The sequence below is a fragment of the Sphaerodactylus townsendi genome, linkage group LG07 (genome assembly GCF_021028975.2).
Source record: "Sphaerodactylus townsendi isolate TG3544 linkage group LG07, MPM_Stown_v2.3, whole genome shotgun sequence".
Lineage (NCBI taxonomy): Eukaryota > Metazoa > Chordata > Lepidosauria > Squamata > Sphaerodactylidae > Sphaerodactylus > Sphaerodactylus townsendi.
The window spans coordinates 87,483,201-87,502,296 of NC_059431.1; the positions used below are offsets into that span (position 1 = coordinate 87,483,201).

Consider the following 19,096-nt stretch of genomic DNA (forward strand, 5'->3'; position numbering starts at 1 on the left):
CCGTATTGCCTCGGGCCTAGCCCTACTGGCGCTACGCCACAGTTTGAATCCCACCACCATGGGAACCTGTTACTAAAAATTCTTTTGGACTCCCACCACTGTGTGGGGCAAGGGAAGAGAGGGAGGGAGAGGAAAGGGACGGGGGGAGGCATGCAAGGGAAGAGAAGTGAGAGAGGGGAGACAGTGAGCTGTGGCATGCAAGGGAGGGGAGGCAGGGGGCCCTACATCTTGATATGACCCACCCACCCTAGCGGAGGGAAAGGGAAGGGTGGGAGGGGTGGCATGCAAGGGAAGAGAAGTGAGGGAGGGAAGAGAGTGAGGGGTGGCATGCAAGGGAGGGGAGGCACGGGCCCAGCATCTTGATATGACCCACCCTAGCGGAGGGAAAGGGAAGGGAGGGAGGGGGAGGGGTGGCATGCAAGGGAAGAGAAGTGAGGGAGGGGAGACAGTGAGGGGTTGCATGCAAGGGAGGGGAGGCAGAGGGCCCAGCATCTTGATATGACCCACCCACCCTAGCGGAGGGAAAGGGAAGGGAGGGAGGGGGAGGGAGGGGTGGCATGCAAAGGAAGAGAAGGGAGGGAGGGAAGAGAGTGAGGGGCGACTTGCAAGGGACGGGAGGGAGGGGCCAGCCAGCCTAGATTCCCTGAATACTGCAGTTACAGTTAAGAAAACCAGGCACGCATTACTCAGGAGTAAGCTCAGTACAGCCACCATGACATACTTTGAATGGCTGCGTCGCACCCGTCAGAGGGTTTCCTCAGAAGCGACACCCATTGCCACCAACCAAACTTACTCCCAGGTAAAGGATCATGACCAGCCAGCCTAGATGTGTGGGAGGGGTGCCTTTCCATTCCCCCCCCCCCCAAGGAATGCGGGCACACACATCGCTGACATCGCACAGTATCAGGCTGCATGTTTGCATGAGCATGTACTGCTGGCCTGTGCAATTGATTTGCTGCTACTGTTCCTTTCCCATTTCACCACAATAAGCCACAGCAACGCGTGGCCGGGCCACGCTAGTTGCTTATAAACACAGATTGCTTTCTTCCATCAGTCTGCAATATGGCGCAGAGGAAGCCATGGCTGGATGGTGTAATCCCTTATTTTATTCAGATTGAGTGTAAAGTAAAATACCATATTAAGAAAAAATAGAAAATTACATCCAGAAATATGAATCCAGTTAAGGATGAAAGAATTATAAAAGCACACAAATGTAATCAGAAAAATTAAATGAATTAATAATACTTCAAAAAATAAACAGGAAACAGAGCACAATTGTTCATAACAGTGACTCACAGGTGGAGCATATGCTTTGGTTATAGAAGGGTGCTTTGGTTATACAGTTGATCAGTATTATTCTCAGTTAAAAGGGTCTTAGGTAACTAGGCTGACAAAGGCTTCTTCCCGGCATCCTCAGAGAACCAGTGTTACTGCATAAACTAAACTGGACTAGATGGATCAAGGGTCTGGCTATCAAGCAGTTTCATATATCCAAATGTGAAAAGGCTAATAGATTGTGCCCGTGTAATGATGGCTCAGTTGAATCTCTGGCCCACCAATTACTACACTGTTTCAGATTCAAGGAAATCAGATCCAAGTATGTGAATCTTACTCCTTTACATTTACCCGATCTCCCTGATTTATTTAGATTACACTACTTGCTGGACAATCCTAATCCTTCTCTCTGTATGATAGTGGCAGACTTTCTTCTGGAAATTACTAAATGCCAGTAGATTTCCTTCCACTTAACATTTATTTCCTGTACTGTATATGTTTTTAATCAGTTTTTTACTATTGTTGTACTGTTGTCTATGCCAATAAAGGCTTGCTGCTGCTGCTTTAAAAATATATCCAAATGTGGCCAGCCAGCTGACCTCTGGGAAGCCCACAAGTAAGGGATGAAAATAACAGTTAACAACAACATTGATGGGTTTTTCCCGCAATGCATGGTGTTCTGCCTCTGAGCAAAGAGGATCTATTTAATTCTTGTGTCTAATATGTCCAATAACTAGTGACAAAAACCTGTCATCCATGGTTTTGTACAATCCCCCTTTTTGAGGCAGCTAAGTGAAGAAAAGTAAATGAGAGGACAGATTGTAATATTTTGTTAGAAAAAGATTTATTCAACATTTAACTTGGAACATGCCACCTGGTATACCTACACAGTGGATAATGTGGTAGCCCTTCAAAAATTCTTCATTGGGGAAAGTATGGTTAGAGGGATGCTCCTTTTCTGTCCAAAGCAGCTTCCCATGCTGACTGCAGAAACAACTGAAAAAGAGAGGATGTGATGGTGGTGTTACAACTACTGCAACTGATTTGGAGAAATTTCTTCATTTTATTCCTAAGCAATGCACTCCAGTGTTGCCACTTTTATATTCTAGATTTTTTTTCTTGGTTTTACATATGTATATTTATTTAGGCATTTAAATATTTATACCCTGACTTTCCTGTAGCTCAGGGTGGCTTATAAGTTCAAGTTCAAGTTCAAAGACTCTTATTAGGCATTAAAAATGTAACCACCTCAACTTAGGGTCAGACAAGATGTATAAGTATGCGGCTGCCCTGCATTTCACGGGCATAATGTTAAAATGGAGGGGGGGAGAACAAGCTCCTTGCTTTACTAACTAGTGTTCCTGATCAAATTTGCTCAATGGTTTGACGCACTTTGAAAACTCTGACTTATAAATTCCTATTTAAAACATGGTGAATACCATAAACACCTTCTCTCCTCAAAAAAATCTGGGAGATAGATATGTATAAACAAAAACCTATTCACTTATGCTTACATATGGTGAAAAATCCCAAGTGTCACATGTGGCAAAATTTTAAACTAATTTACAATTTTAAAAAAAAAGATTTGAACCCCAGACCCCGTTAGTCATTAAAGAGTAAGTAGTGATTACCACAAACTTTCTGTTTAATAAAATCGCTTTTCTTTCACTCATACAAGCTCTAGCACAATAAATCCTTGGTAAAATATGCCCCAGCTCTCCTAGGGCTTAAGATGTCCAGTCTTGGCTTACAGTTAACAAAATGTCACCTTTCCTTGACATAAGACATGATGCTATATTCCCCTCTCACTGCCTACCTTTGGCATCCAATGGAAATCAGTACAACTCCTTCCATTTGTAAAGGAACACAGTAATAAGGGTTTAATTGTTTTCTCTAACTGCATTAGAGGAGAAAACGCTAGAGTAAGGTATCCATTACTGGCCCTCCTATTGATAATAGAATGACATCAAAAGACATGGAATTTTAAAGTTTAGCATGTTTTAGAGTAGCATAGTGATCTGGTTTGTTAAAAGATTTTACAATCTGCTCTATTCCTGATGGGTGGGATCCAAAGACTATAACTGAAGAGCACAGTTTTGGAAGAGGGCCTCTTTATTCAAGTCACAGTTTTCATCCAAGTCAGTTCATGTAGATTAATTGAGCATTGCCTGGAGGGATGGGGAGTATGAGGGAGATGGAAGGGCTTGTGTGTTTTCAGTAACCAGCAATCATTTTTCTAATAAAATGGTCCATGTCTTGGTTTGATTTTCTCATGCAAACAAATTAGCAGATTCAATTCTTCTTGGTCAAATGTTCTAGAGACAAAGCTATTTTGGGGGAGGCTCAGGAATATCCCATTTATCAAGCAGGAGTTGAAGGTGCCTAGCCACTCAGCAGCTTTGAATCTGGACACCAACTGTACGGATGAGATAACAGTTTAAAACAGAGAGGTCTGAACTTCTCTTCAGAGGAAGTGGGTAATCTTTGTTCAGTCATATTGAAACAAACAGCCTCTTTGATTAACGTGGCACATGGAGACCCAAGGAGAAAATATGGTTCCATTTTTGGAGTCATTTACTACTTTTTATAGGCTGAGCAGCTGACATATTTAATCTAGGAACAACAACTAGGGTTGGTCAATACTAAAAAAATTCGGTAAAATTCGGATTTGGGTATTTTGGGGCATAAAATGATTTGTATGCCCGAATCCGAATCATAGCCGATTCGGATATTCTGAAATTCGCAAATCCGAAAAAATTCGGTCCGCTTTATTATTTTTTTGAATTTTGGTGTTTTTACACGTTTTGGCCTTTGCAGGCACTTTAAAGCTAGCAGCACTAAACTTTCAGGATATCATCTTGAGACTGTCCTGATGATTCTCCCAAGTTTGGTGCAGTTTGGTTCAGGGGCAAAGTTATTGACCTCAAAAGGTGCCTCATCCCCCCATTGTTTCCAATGGAAGCTAACAGGAAATCGGGGCTACACTTTAAGGTCCATAACTTTGAACCCTGAACCAAACTTCACCGTAAACTTGTGGAGCATCATAGGGACAGTACTTGTATGATACCCTGAAATTTGGCATAGCAGCTCTAAACTGCACTCTCATAGTCACCCAAACAATTTCCCAGATTCTGTGCGTTTGTAGTGGTTGGTTGGTTTCCATTAGCTAATGGAATTAGAGGGAGGCATTATTTCATGGTGAACTCATTAAAACTTTCAGGTTCTTCAGGAGAGTTCATATCAATCATCCAGGTTTGCGACCGCTGCTTCGCGTCTCAATGTGCTGGCGGTAGGGTCCATCTCCCACTGCCCCATAAGCAAAGTTCCTCAAACCTGGATGGTGTCATCCAAAGACTTCCTGAAGATACCCCTGAACATCTTTTGTGACTGGTACCTTGATAAATGTGCACCACAGCCCTCCACCAGAAATTTCATTGACAGCAATGCAGAAGTCACGCAGAAAACAAATCTTCGGCAATTTAGTAGCCTGCAGGGGCGCATTTTAGACATATCAGCATCAAATAAGAATATCAGGAGACTGTCCTGATGAGACACCCCAAGCTTGGTGCAGCTTCTGCCGAAAATGTTATGGACCTCAAAATGGTAGCCACCATCTCCTGGCCTCATTGAACAATGGGGATAGATTTCGAGGGTCCATGGTTCCTCTTGCCCCCCCCCGGAACCAAACTGGGTATTCAAACTTGGGGTGTCATCAGGACAGTCTCCTGATGATACCCTGAAGTTCTGCGCCACTTCAGCTTTAAAAAAAATTCGCTTCATGTTTCAATCGCTTCCTGCGAATACGAAGCCTCGCTGGAGTGAGTGAACAGTGAAACACGCAGTTCCAGCATTTTAAAGCTAGTGATACTGAATTAGGTAATATCGAGACTGTCCCGATGATACCCCTCAGGTTTGCGGCAGTTTGGTTCAGGGGCCAAAGTTATGGACTCAAAGGTGTAGCCCCCATCCCCATCAGCTACCACTGGAAACAATGTGGGATAGTTGCAACTTTGAGGGTCCATACCTGAACCAAACTGCAACAAACTTGGTGGGCAACACATCGGGACAGTCACCTGCTGATGATACCTCTGATAATTTGCGCCGATATTATCTCAAAAATGCGCTCCCTGCAGGTAATTCTTAGCTTGCTTCACATTTAGCTCTGCAGTGATTCTATATATTGTTGTCAATGGGGAATTTTATAGAGGGCCAGAGGTGCACATTTGAATAGTGTTGGTCATTAAAGTCTTTCAGGGTAATTAGGTATTTTGATTCATCCAGTTTGGGGAATTTTGCTCAGGGTTTTAATCATGGGACCTAAAAGCGGTGAAATCCATCTCCCACTGCCCCCCGGTGCTAAAGTTCCCCAAACCTGATGAAGTCATCCAGAGACTCTCCTGAAGATACCCTGAAAGTTTTGTGGGTTTACCATGAAAAATGTGCACCCACAGCCCTCTATCAGAATTTCCCTATTGACAGCAATGCAGCTGTCACTGCAGAACAAAAGAATCTTGTGCAAATTTATGGGGTGCCTGCAGGGTGCATTTGTAGATAAAGAGCCGAAATATTTTCAGTGTATCATCAGGAGACTGTCCTGATGATGCCCTCCGTTTGTGCAGTTTATCTTCAGCCAAAGTTATGGGACCCCCGGAAAAGGTAGCCCCTCATCTCCTTAGTCTCACTGGAAAGAATGGGAGATAGGGATTATCTCCCTTTGGGGTCCATAACTTTGGCCCCTTAAACCAAACCTCACCAACTTGGAGTGGTATCATAAGGACAGTCTCCTTGATGATACCCTGAAATTTTGGTGCTGATATGTTTAAAAATGCGCCCCCTGCAGGCCGAAACGTGAAAAAACCCCAAAAAATAAAACGTATTTCGGAAAGCAGGATCCGAATCCCATGGATTCGGATCTGTTAGGATTCGGACAGTTCAGATTCGGCCCCTCCTCGTCCGAATCCGTCCGAATCAGTGCAGATTCGGTAAAAATTCGGATTTGGACTGGCCGAATCTCCAACCCTAACAACAACATCAGAAAAGAAAAAAGGGGCGCAAAACTGTGAAATTAAAACACAAACTGATATTTAAGATCTCTCTTTCCTCCCCTCTGATTTAGGAGTGCCCTGTAAAACTTCAGAACTCTGTGAACTTTTCACAACTGAGTGAATGACATTTGTAGCTGCAAAGCTCTCCGGGTTTTAAAAGATCCATGGGTACAGCCTGTAAAAGCCCCACTGAAATAAACAGAAGCTGCCCAACAGCAGTCCTTGGTGGGTTATTTCTGAAATGTGTGGATTAATATGCTGCCAATTATGCAAGAGTGTGTTTTAGCTGTCATGACAGTTTATGTTTTTTAATTAGAGGCAATTGAAAGTTGGGAGGTAGGGAGGAAGGAGAGGAACAAAACCAGATTTCCACACTTTTAGCTGGGGCCGCCAACTATCCATAATTCTTCCTCGTCTCTATTAACTTCCACCCATCCTCTCCAAGCCAGTTCTTTTCCTCTTACTGCCTCTGTAGATTTATAGCTAGATTAATTCATAGGCATTTTAGACTCCTGTCTTGGGCTTGAGCCCACAGAATCGCATGACAACATCTATTTCTTTTTCTACTGGCCCCTGAACAAACTCGCTTATGGGAGAAGTTATGCATTCAGCCAGCCAACATTCAGAATCTTCCTCACATTAATACCTTCAGAACTAGTCTGCACAAGGAGATAACATGAGCTAGAGAAGTCTTTTTAGAACTAGCATTTTTCTAGTTTTTTCCCCAGCATCATGTAACATTAACATGTTTTTGTTTATTTTTTTAGAACATTTATATCCTGCCTTTTTCCTAGTCAGGCCCACCAGGGTAGCTGACAATTAAAAATAAAACATTATAAGCATATGTCATGAAGCCAATTCAAAACTAAACTAAAATACATGCATGAAACTCCATGTTTAAAACATATGGCAGGAAGGAGGGATCATTGACGGAACACCAGATGAAATTAAAAGTCTTCGCTTATTGGCAGAAGACAGTGATAGAAGAGGACAGGCAAATATTCCTGGGAAGGAATTTTCATAATTTTGGTGCCATGAATGAGGTTGTCTCTTGGTTGCCACCTGTCTAACTTCCGAAGGTGGAGGCATCCATGGCAGACTCCAGAATATGTCCACAGTAGCCAAGTAAGTTCATTGGGGACAGTAGGCACTCAGTAAAGCGTGCTGGTCCCAAACAATGTAGAGCTTAAAGGTCAACACCAGTGCCTGCAAAAAAAAGGGGAAGCAGTATAAGTAAACCAAGTCTGGAGTGATATGGTCTATCTGGTCATTTCCTGTTAACATCCTGGCTGCAGCAACTTTGTATCCTTTTCTGCATCAACTTTGTAACCTTCCAATGTTAAGTTTCATTTACTGCCCAGGAATCCACTTCTTCAATTCTAGTGCCACAGCCTGGGGAGAAACACCTGGAGTGGCTACCATGGCCAACAAGAACCATGCTCAGGCCCTCAAACAAGGATTTCTGCTGGTGTTGCCCTGACACCACCCATCCCCCAAATAATACAAAAACAAATCTCATTATTTGACTGACTCCATGATCCATACCTCCTAGCTCCCAGTGCAAGGAATTGTTGAAATGGTCCAGGAATATGGTCATAATAAGACCAACCTAAAGAATGTACATGTATCTCTTCAGTAAGATGCTTTGTTTTATGAAAGAAACCTCTGGAAGTTGTATCCTAATTAGAGAGGATCAGAGGAGGAAGTGTAACAACACTAATTCCATGAACTATTTTTTAATGGCAGGACAAAAACTGGATATGTAATGATTGCCTTATCATCTTGCTAATCTGTAATGTTTTGTGCTTTCAGGGAAACCATTGATTAAAACATCAAGAGCCACCCTAATCAACAAAGATTCATTCGCCATCACTGTTGATATTGGAGGTATAGTGAAAACAATCCCTGGAGCAAATGTGACCATTAGCTGCCAGGTTGCAGGTAAGGAAGGTCATTCACTATATTTCAAATTGTGATAACATATTTGCTATATTTAGGCTACATTGCCTCAGTCAAAAAGTGCCCCAATGCCCCAGCACAATAACAAACATTGCTACTTGATTTTAAAAACAGCCTGCAATTTTTTATTCTGATTTCCACTGAAAATGAAATTGAAGGAAATTCTAATATGTGTTGTTTCAATAAATACGTCCTCTCTATTATGGGTACACAAGCATTCAGTGTTATAAAATAGAAAATCTAGTAGACTTATGAACATAACCAGCTCTGTAGTGCTCTATGGTGAGGAAGCCCATTCTCTGAGTTTTTTTTAAACATACCTCAAAGGAACTGGCAGAGTGGTAGAGAGACAACACATGAAATATATTCAAAGCTCAATGGCTGAACATCTGCTTTGCCTGCAAAAAGTCCCATGTTCAGTAGCTACATCTTCAGTTGAGAGATCAAGTAGTAGGTGATATAAAAGACCTTTGCATAAGATTCTGGAGAGCCACTGCTAGGTCATACTTAATATAAGGAAGCTTCATGCATTTGTATATTATTTTCAGTGGTGTAATTAAGTCCAATGTGGGGAAAACAAGGGGGAACTCATAGAGGGGAACACATCTACTTCCATGAGTGACAAAAATAGAAATCATGTTATCTTCCTCCTGCATGGAAGTATACCTTTCTTCATCATATTTGCTTTGTATGGATCTTTCCATTTCCAGCCTCTTGCCTTTCTATTCCTTCCCTCATAACACTCTCCAGCCCCATATTGGAGGCTATGGTAGGCATAGACGTTGCATTTTGCTCTGTCATAAAATGTTATCAAGTGCCTGTAACACTATTCTAGTGACATGAAGGAGGTACTGTTGCCATTTGTAACAAAACAGCAAGATGGATTAATTACTGTATTGCTCTTCCCAGCACTTACAGTGAAAATGCTTCAAGCCTCATCTCTTCTTAAGACCCTGAAAGTACCTGCAATATCACATGCCATGTGGCACTATAATATGAAGAGAAACTTAAATGTATTCAGTGTGGACTTAGTGTTCTTCTTTCCTGTGGATATGGGCTTTTCTGAAGAATTTAACTGGAAATGCTAGCTGGTAATTACTTTCAGAAAAGAAGAACAGTCAGGGTTTTATTTTTCTCCTTGTCCTCTTTGGGAAATCACCTGTGGCCCCTTAAGCAGCCACCACCATGCTCAGCAACTAAAGTCAAATGGACCACATCTAGAGCAAGGGAGGAGAATTCAGTGACCCATGGTTGACCTTTACACAAGACCAAATTCCTCATGACAATCTATGGATCACTGCAAAAAATATTATGTGAAACAGCACCAGTGTTGTCAAAGAAGACTAAAAATGTGTTGTATTCAGTGTGTTGACTGAGGGAAGCTTGAAAAAAATTCCATGTCCCCAGTAGTTAAACTATGCTGAGCAACACTGCATTGGAGAGAAAGATCGAGTGGTAAAACAGGCTAGGTTACTTCAGCCTGTAGATGGTGAGAGTCACCTTGTGAATGCTCCCATATGTTTTTAAAAAAACCCTCTCTACAAATAAACATTTAATGCTTTAGGAAGAAACATTATACCCTAGCTTTTTCACATGCTGTGTAAAGTTTTCCACTAATGAAGATTATTAACATAGGGTAATTTGAGGGGAAAGCTACATTCTTCCATTCATCCACATCAGTATTCTGCCACATAAGTCTGCTGCCAGGTCCAGAGAGTGACAGAAGCAGCCGGCTCCATCAAAGGTTCAACTGCAACTCCTTTTGGAAATGCAGGGATTTGCTTCTCTCTCTGCTCACTTGCAGGGGGATCGCTGGGCTGAACCTGTTTCTCGCTTTTCCTTCGTTTCTTTTGGAATTCAAAATTCCTCTTCCTTAAGACCAGATGATTCAGCTTCACTTTGGACCCCAAGTGACTACTTAAGTGGGAGACTGGAAAGGAATAAGGTTGCCAACCTCAAAGTGGGGCCTGGAGATCTCCTGGAATTACAGCTGATCTAGTTCCCCTGGAGAAAATGGCTGTTTTGGAGGGTGGACTCTGTAGCATTGTACTCTGATGAGGACCCTCCCCAGGTTGCACCCCCAATCATCAGGAATTTCACAACCCACAGCTGCAACTTTAAAACAAACCATGAGGAAATTGGCTCGAGATCTCTGGCAGAAAGAACAAGCTAGAAATGGAATGAAATCATATGTGTGGGGCAAAATAATGGCTGGGAAATAATATCTCTCTACTTGACGTATAACATATTCCACCAATTGTTCATTGTGAAATACAGAAGAAAACTACTTCCACAGGTGCCTTTAGAGTGAAAGGTTAGAGCAAGAAGCCAGCAGGCTTCAGGAGATCTTGTACTCTTGCTTCAGTTGGGGATCTGTCCTTACTTTTTATCCACACTTTCTTTCAGAAGTACACGTGAAGTGGCAGCATGATATCCTGCCATGAAAGTTACTGAGGCTTCTCTCAACTCTTCCCTTCCTGATCTTTGTCTCTCTTCCAGTGCCTACTGCTTCATATTTTATACCCCATTCTGCGGGAGACAAATGCACAATGAGAGCAAGAGCTAGAATTGAAGAAATGCTCTTGCTCCCCCTACTGATGAAGGGACAAAACAGTGACTTTTCTCACATCTGCACCTGTTAAATTGATGTTTTGGCATTCTTGCTAGCTCACTCTGATCTCGGTTTCATTACCCATTTTGTTGGAATAAAGTTCACATGAGAAGGATTACAAGAAGGCCTAGTGGCTGCTAGTTGCCATGTACCCTGCTGGTCTTTCTTCTTCCATGCAGATGGAACATTTGGTTTTGATTCTTCACTGTTTGCATTGTAGTTAAAAACGAGAGAAAAATTCTCTTTTGTGCAGGTGATCAAAGTCAGAAAAGGACTGAAATCTTGGGATGTATTCTGTATCAAATGCAGGTACAGGGATTGCACCAGATCAGATCATGAACCTTTTCATTTTATTCAAACAAAATCCCCTTTGTTGTTTGTGAAATCGTAGGTCAGAATCATGACTTTAGGGTTTGATTTCACATGAGATGGTTATAGCCAGCTGCAGTGAAGAAATGTGAATATAATGGAGTGATGTGATTTGTATTAATCACTGGAAAATGGCAGAGCTGTTGGGCCTCAGAAATGTCTGTTTCCAAAGAGAACTTTTCTGTGGTAGGATTGCTTTGGACTGAATCATTCCTGAATGTGCCCTGAACCCTGTCTGAGCTTGCAGAAGAAGATATAAATGTCTTCAATGCTGTCTTGCTCTTAAAGTTTTGCATGTTATTCATAAGGTGGCTAAAGCAGACCTGATTATTGGCACGTTCTCCGGGCAGAACAAGATCTTTCCCTCTTCCTCATCAAGCAACAATTCCTCTATCAATTCCTTTTGCATTCATCCAGCAACAATTCCTTTAGTCCACAGTACATTTTAAATATTTTAAATATGTAAGCCATTCAGAGAGCAGCAATCCTAAGCAGGTCTGCTTGGTAGTAAGTCCTGTGTTATTCAATGGGGCTTACTTCCAGGAAAGTGTCCTTAGGATTGTAGCAGAGGTGAGATAGGCTGTAAAAAACTTTCTTTTCTGAATATCAGATTCCTCTGAAAAATTCAAGAATACCTTAATAAATGTGCTTGTAATGTACTGCAAGCTATGGATTTTCTGAGCTGTAAACAAATATGGCTTGTTTGGGACAAAAAACTCCAAAAATAGAGACTACTTCCGTTTTTCTTCACAGCACCTTTTTAGGATGTACACAATGACTTCTTGCTTTCTCAGATTTATTTTTTGGGTGTATTGTCTTACTAGGTGTACCTGAAGCGGAACTCACCTGGTTCAGGAATAAGATCAAACTTGCCCCTGGTCATCATCTGCATGATGGGTCATTGCTGATTGCAAACGTCTCTTTCTCCGATCAAGGACTATACTCGTGCAAGGCAGCCAACATCCGCGGGGAGACTACTGAAAGCACACAGCTACAGGTGCTGGGTAAGTGAAAATTTTCCATTGAGCTTTAGAGAGTTAAGAAACCTTGTTTGTTTCCCCCAACATATTTCAGTTGCAATTTTTATTTGTTTTATATTTATAAATATTTAATGAACAAATTGAAAAATCTGACATAAAAATATCTATAGAAATAAAGGAATGTCATTATGTCACTTATGCTTTCTTATCACAAAGAGTAACAGTAAACATATTTAAATCTAAATTTTGCTGCCAGTAAACCAAAAAAAAAAGCTTGTCATATTGTCAAAAATAAGGTTTTTGTCCTCTGCCATCTTTTAAATATACAATCTATGGTCACAACATCCACAATTAAGCAATCTGACAGATTTTATTGAACCCAGTTCTTATATTCAATTTGGTCCCCAGTTTCCATTTTTTTTTGCAATGAAAATTTTTGCTGCCAGGATGAGGTCCAAAATGATATCCAAATTTTACTTTTTGCAATAATCAGAAAACAGGCCTAAAAAATAACTTTAGGATACTTAGGAAGCTGGGGTTTTAACATGTGATGAATCTCTGCAATTACATTTTCCTAGATTTTTTGAACTGCACATTGCCACAGAAACGTATTAGTAGTCTTGAGGCTCAAACCACACTTGGGTGCTTAAACATTACCACTTGAAAGAGCTGCTAAGGCAGAAAGGGGAACTTATGGCTTCTCTGCTTCCTGTCTTTCTTACCACATTTTGTTATTCGTTAGAGGTGCTGTTCTTTTCTAGACAATATGCTAGGTGTAACATCCTGCGTGGTGATGGCAATAGAAATGTGTGTCCATTCAGAATGAATGCCAATTCACAGATCCCTTTGCTTTAACGGGGTGACTTTGACAGGTTTAAAATGGGGCTCTCTATATTCAAAAGAATCACCCCAAAGAATACCCTTTTTAATTTAATACTGAATACACCGAAAAGCAGGCCTTTCTAACTGTTCTGAAAATCTCTCCCGTCTCTTGTAGGAATCTCTTACTGAAATGGCATCCTTGCACTCATTTTCACTAAGCTGGAGACTCTGGAGAGTGTCAATGGATTTACGAATTTTACCTCAGCTTTTCATACTGGCTAAAGACAGGCTTCAGCTTTCTGAAATGAAGGCAATTTCCTCCTTTCTCTGTCACACTCCAATCTGGGAGAAGTGAGGCCTGTGGTAAATCACAAAAGTGACACTGACCAATTTCACACCTCACTGACAGATGCATAAGCCTATTCACCTTTATTTTTTAAAAAAAAAAATCCCCATAACCAGTTCATCGAAGGGTAAAGTTTACCTTGTCTTGGGTTTCATAATAGCAAGCAGTGTGAGGCTAGCAGGGTGACTTCGAAAGACATTGATAGGCTGAAACATGGGTAGAAAGGTGTTCCTAAAGCTGATTTATGGTGCTTGCTGATGGATTTGCCTCCCTAATACACATTTGTGCCATTTCACTCGCTGCTGCCTGAGAGATGAAAGATGGGCTGGGTTGAGCAAATGCTACTGTAGATTTGCTAATGAAGTGTGCACATTCTGTGTATATTATTTTGCCTCCCAAATCATATGTTAAGTACCCTTGGCAGAGCTCATTTTTCAGGGCTTGATACCGTGCTGATTCTTAATCTCTGCTGACTCAAGCAGGTCAAAGCAGGCCAACCCCCCACCCCCCTCAGGAATTCCCCCCTCCAGTCTTCTTGCGGGTGGTATCATGTCTTTTCAAGTAAACATTTCTCAGATGTTTGAGATCAATGAATGCCGTATTCTGAATAACTGGAGGGGATGACTCCATTGAAAGCCATTATGTTAGGCAGACTGGCATTTGTGTCATATTTTATCTGCAACAGTCCAATCACACTAGACATCATTGACTGATGAATTAGCATGTAAACAAATTCTTCAGCTGATTTGATATTAGCAGAGTCATAAATAGCTTCACTGTTCTAAGCCCATTGATGTCCATGGACTTTAAAAAGTGTTTCTCTGTTTAGGATTGCACTGTGATTCTCAGAGTTCACAAGTTTCTGAATTAGTTCCATCTCCAGCAATCTCAACTAGAAATTATCACATTGGACAGACTAATTCATCTTGCCACCTTCAGCCAAGAGGAAAGGCAGGATATAAATGTTTAAATAAATAAATATCTAGCTCAGCATGCTGCCTATTGAAAAGAGGATTTACATACCTGAAAATAATAATCAAATCTACCCCCTTATGTTATTCTCCAGCATCTAGCAGTCAGAGATGTATTGTCACTAGACTGTTAATGCCTACTAATGAATTATTCCACATATTTGATTCAACCTTTTTTTAAAAAAAGCTTTGTAGCCATGAATATGCCATGTGATGCTGATTTGCACCGGTTAATCAAGTGCCATAGGTTAACCAGTGTATTATAGGTCTATTTTTTCTTCATACTGTGGCACAGCACTGATTTAGTTCAAATGTAACAACTCCAGTCCTCCAAACCGTGGCTTGGTGGATCAGGAACATGTCACAGACTTGTATGCCTCCTGCTCCCATCCTCATGCACTTTCATTCCTCCCTTAATACTCTGGTTCAGGCAAACTACAGTTTACTATTACATCCACACTGGTAAACCGTAGTTTTCTAGGTCAAGTGCAAACCACAGTTTGTTGATTCAGAATACTGTTGTTTTTCCCCAACTCTGAAAGTAAGGTTGGGAATTTGAAGTGCAAGGGACGTGGAGGAGGAGAGAACATATGAGTTCAGACCCAACAGCAAGTCTCAATTTGGCCATTACATCCAAGTCTGTTAAGGATTTTACTTATTTGTTTGGACATTTATATGCCAATTTTCTTCCCATTGAGGCCCTAGAGTGACTTACAACTACCTCTGCCCCAAATATAATTGAAACAAATAAACAAAGAGGACAAAATTATACAACCCAAACTTGTGGGCTGGTCCTACATCTATTGGACATCCAACTTGCATCTGTAGGTTGTGAGCCACATCTAAGTACTGAGAGGATCACTCTTGGCCACACATGAAGGTAGTTAAGATCACCTTCAATGTTACATAATCAGCAGAGATGTTCCCCAGTGTCCCCTCCCTATTACCAAGGATCCAACTTGGTTTCAGAGCAAGATTTAAAAATATGTCATGCAGGAAATCAGACACAGAGATTTTTCCTGTTTTTCCCCCATTGCTTCTGTTTCCAATATCCAGCTAAAAAGAATATATTACTTTGTTTGATAAGCTTATATTCCAGGGTAGCAAATAATACAATGAATGGTGTTAAATTACATCAGGATGTAATCGTGTCATTTGAGAGATGTTCTTATTGTATTTTAGCCTTTTCAATGTGTTCCCAGATCCACCACAACTGCCTAATCAATCAGAAGACATGGCAGCCACATTGTCCCTCACAGGGCCTGGCATTCCTTCTGTGATAACATCACCTTCAGGAACCAGAAAAGTGCTCAGTCCTGGGAGTTCTATCCTCATAGGTATGTTTGTGTTTCTAAATTGGAATTCTTTCTACATGCTCCTTGAACCTTCTGGTTTGAATTAAGGCAGTTTGGACTATCTATGGTTGACAGATAATTTTCTAGCACAGAAGAGGAAGAGTATGTGAAATTAGATTTTCTGACTACTAGACAACTATGAAGTCTCAGGACTGGCAAGACCTGAGCTGTATTCAGGCATCATGAAAAAAATGCTGTTTGATCAAACCATGGTTAGCTATCTGAATTCTGAATGCATTTGTTTGTTGGCACTAAACTAGGATAATGGTTTGTAGTTAGTTTTTAACTACAGTTTGTGTTAACTGTGTTTTATGATTTATGAACCATACTTTGTTGAGCAGCCTTATTCCCTGTGACTGTGTAGCCACAGAGATGGCAACAGAGAGAAGATATTCTTCCCAACCAACAAACTGGTATCTGATAGACTAGCCTGAGTTTTGTTAGATTCGAATCCAGTAGCACCGGGCAGCCCAATCCACAGCCCCAGGTGGCTGAGGACAGTATTGTCCCACCATCTCTGGAAGATTTTCTGACAGCACAGGAAGACAGGGGAAAAAAACATTGCTGGAAAGCCCTCCATAGGGCATAATGGACTTAGGCCACTTGAAAGCCCTGGGCTGTGATGCACCTGCTTGCAAATTGGGGGTGAAACGCCCCAGCCCTTCCCCACCCCCCAAGACCAGGAATGCCCAATTGGATGCCAGTGCAGCTCTGTGGTGGTGCAGACTTCTGGGTTTTACCACCATGGAACTGAGAGGCAGCCAGCCCTCTCCACCTTTTTCTTCTTTACACATCACAGTAATTTCTGCCAATCATTAGAAATTCCTGATCTGTAGTGATTTCCAGAAAATAAAGTGTATGTCCAGGGTTATCCATACTAAACTGTGAAGAAGTCCTTTTGCATTATTTACTCATTTTTCTTGCACTGTCTCTATGTGAATGTGTGTGTGTAGATATGAGTATATAATGTCCTGGACAAAATTTATAATGGAGCCAAAGGAACAGATGCTGCAGTCTTTGGAATGAATCTTAAGTTCTTGAATTTTAAGAGAAACTGGAGAATAGGTAACACTTAAAATAGTTGGGAATCTAATCAAAGTCAGTAAATCTATCTCTGGCACCTACTACTAAGAACCATTTTAAGGATTTAAGCATTTTTAAAAGGAAGGTGTAAAGCACTGGATCCCTATATTGCTAAAGAACTATGAATTTCTTGCGTTTACCAAACATCTGTAAGTAGTTTCTTGGTATGATATTGAAGAGCATCCGTTTACATTAGACACTGGGTCAAACAAGCTGAAATGCTAGAAGATCTGTTCACATCACATTTGGGGGCCACTGTGCGACTGAGCATTTGACATAGCTTTGCCAAATGCTTCTGAGTAAACATAACAGTCATGGTAAATATTTTCTTTAAAACTAAATGTACTTTAACCAATAGACGTTCCTCAATGGCACAAATTGTTAAAATTCACACCATAAAGCCTTTAACAGTCTGAGACCTTCATATCTCTGGGACTGCCTCTCCCAATACATTCCCCAAAGAACTTTATGCTCAGCAGGGAACAACTTATTGGTGGTCCCTGGCCCAAAGAATGTTTGACTGCCTTCAACTACAGCCAGTCTTCTTGGTTCCAGACCTGGCTTGGTGGAACTCTCTATTAAGTGAGACCCAGGCCCCACAAGATCTGTTACAATTTTGCAGGACTTTAAGACTGAGATGTTCCACAAGGCCTATGGTTGAGGATAACAATGGTTTCCATTTAGCTGGCCTCACCTTCCTATTACCTATTATTTGAATTTACCATGTTCTCTTTACCCTTTTCCCTTTGGGACAGTTAGGAAGGAAGGAAGGAAGGAAGGAAGGAAGGAAGGAAGGAAGGAAGGAAGGAAGGAAGGAAGGAAGGAAGGAAGGAAGGAAGGAAGGAAGGAAGGAAGGAAGGAAGGAAGGAAGGAAGGAAGGAAGGAAGGAAGGAAGGAAGGAAGGAAGGAAGGAAGGAAGGAAGGAAGGAAGGAAGGAAGCTGTTTAAACTACAAATACAGCTCTGAACAAGAAGTAGGGCCAGTTTATTAAGAAGAAGAAGAGTTTGGATTTATATTCCCCCTTTCTCTCCTGTAAGTAGACTCAACAGGGCTTACAATCTCCTTTCCCTCCCCCCCCCACCCCCCAACAAACACCCTGTGTGGTGGGTGGGGCTCAGAGAGTGACTAGCCCAAGGTCACCTAGCTGGCATGTGTTGGAGTGCACAAGCTAATCTGGTTCACCAGATAAAGACTCCACAGCTCAAGTGGCAAAGTGGAGAATCAAACTCGGTCCTCCAGATTAGAGAGCACCTAAACCACTACACCACAGTAGATTAACTAGATAAACTCCCTTTATTAATGAAATAGATTAGGAACTTCAAGAATAATTTTTCAGCTTGTTATAACTAGTCCAAATATTTCAATAAGCAAGGTCATCATTTTGCTTCCTGAATTTGGATATACACACCATAAAGCTATGATTCACTCTGATCTCTGACCTTTTTATCATTTGTAATGTATTAACCCTTAAATTGTCTGGTACTAGACTTTGTGTCAACCTTCTTGTTTACCTGGTTTTTCTGGGTTGACATTTTGTTTTGGTGTCTTCCCAATAAGTCAAGATTAAAAAATTCTATCAACTTATGAATCTGATTTGCAGCTGATTTAATAATGACAGAAGGAGATATGCCTTTACACAAAAAGTAGTTGGCTAGTGGAACTCACTGCCACAAGATATAGTAATAATCATTACCTTACATGGATTTAAAAGATGGTTGGAAAATGTATGGAGGATAAGTTGATCATTGACTATTAGTAGTGATAGTGGAATGAAATTTCCAGTTTCAGAGGCAGAATATCTCTGTCAGATGTTGCTGGGAACAGTCAACAGATTATGAGTTTTGTCTACTGAGTCTATTTGTGGACCCCATGTCTGACTACTGTTGGCAGCAGAATGGTACACTAGATGAACCACTTGTCTGACCCAACATGGCTTCTCTTATGAAGGGTTGCCATGCAGAGGAAGGAAGTGGCAAACCACCTCTGTTAGTCTCTTTCCTTGAAAACCATACTGGGTGGCCCTAACTCAGCTGCGGCTTGAGGGAACTACACACCCATATGTATAAAATAAGTCATTTAGGCCAAGCGCATTTCAACTAAATAGTCTCCTTCAGTGGTCTCTAAAAATGGTAATGATACATAAAAGTAGCCTAATGCAAGCTTGCAAATTGAGTATGCATGTAAAAAATACCAAACAGCAGCAATCAGTAATTCTTTCATGTCATCAATGAAAGGTTTGGTTTCTGAGAGATAGTGATGTGTATTGTAAAAAAAACAGGC

General features: G+C 41.2%; 1 protein-coding gene across 1 annotated transcript in view; it reads left to right on the top strand.

The window, feature by feature from the left end:
- The window catches only part of ADAMTSL1 (ADAMTS like 1), a 569,359-nt gene that overhangs the window by 527,312 nt on the left and 22,951 nt on the right, over window positions 1-19,096 (top strand). The window contains exons 23-25 of the mRNA XM_048504173.1: window positions 8,133-8,261; window positions 12,084-12,263; window positions 15,581-15,715. Of these exons, the coding sequence (XP_048360130.1) occupies window positions 8,133-8,261; window positions 12,084-12,263; window positions 15,581-15,715 (444 nt within the window). The remainder of the gene's footprint in view (window positions 1-8,132; window positions 8,262-12,083; window positions 12,264-15,580; window positions 15,716-19,096) is intronic.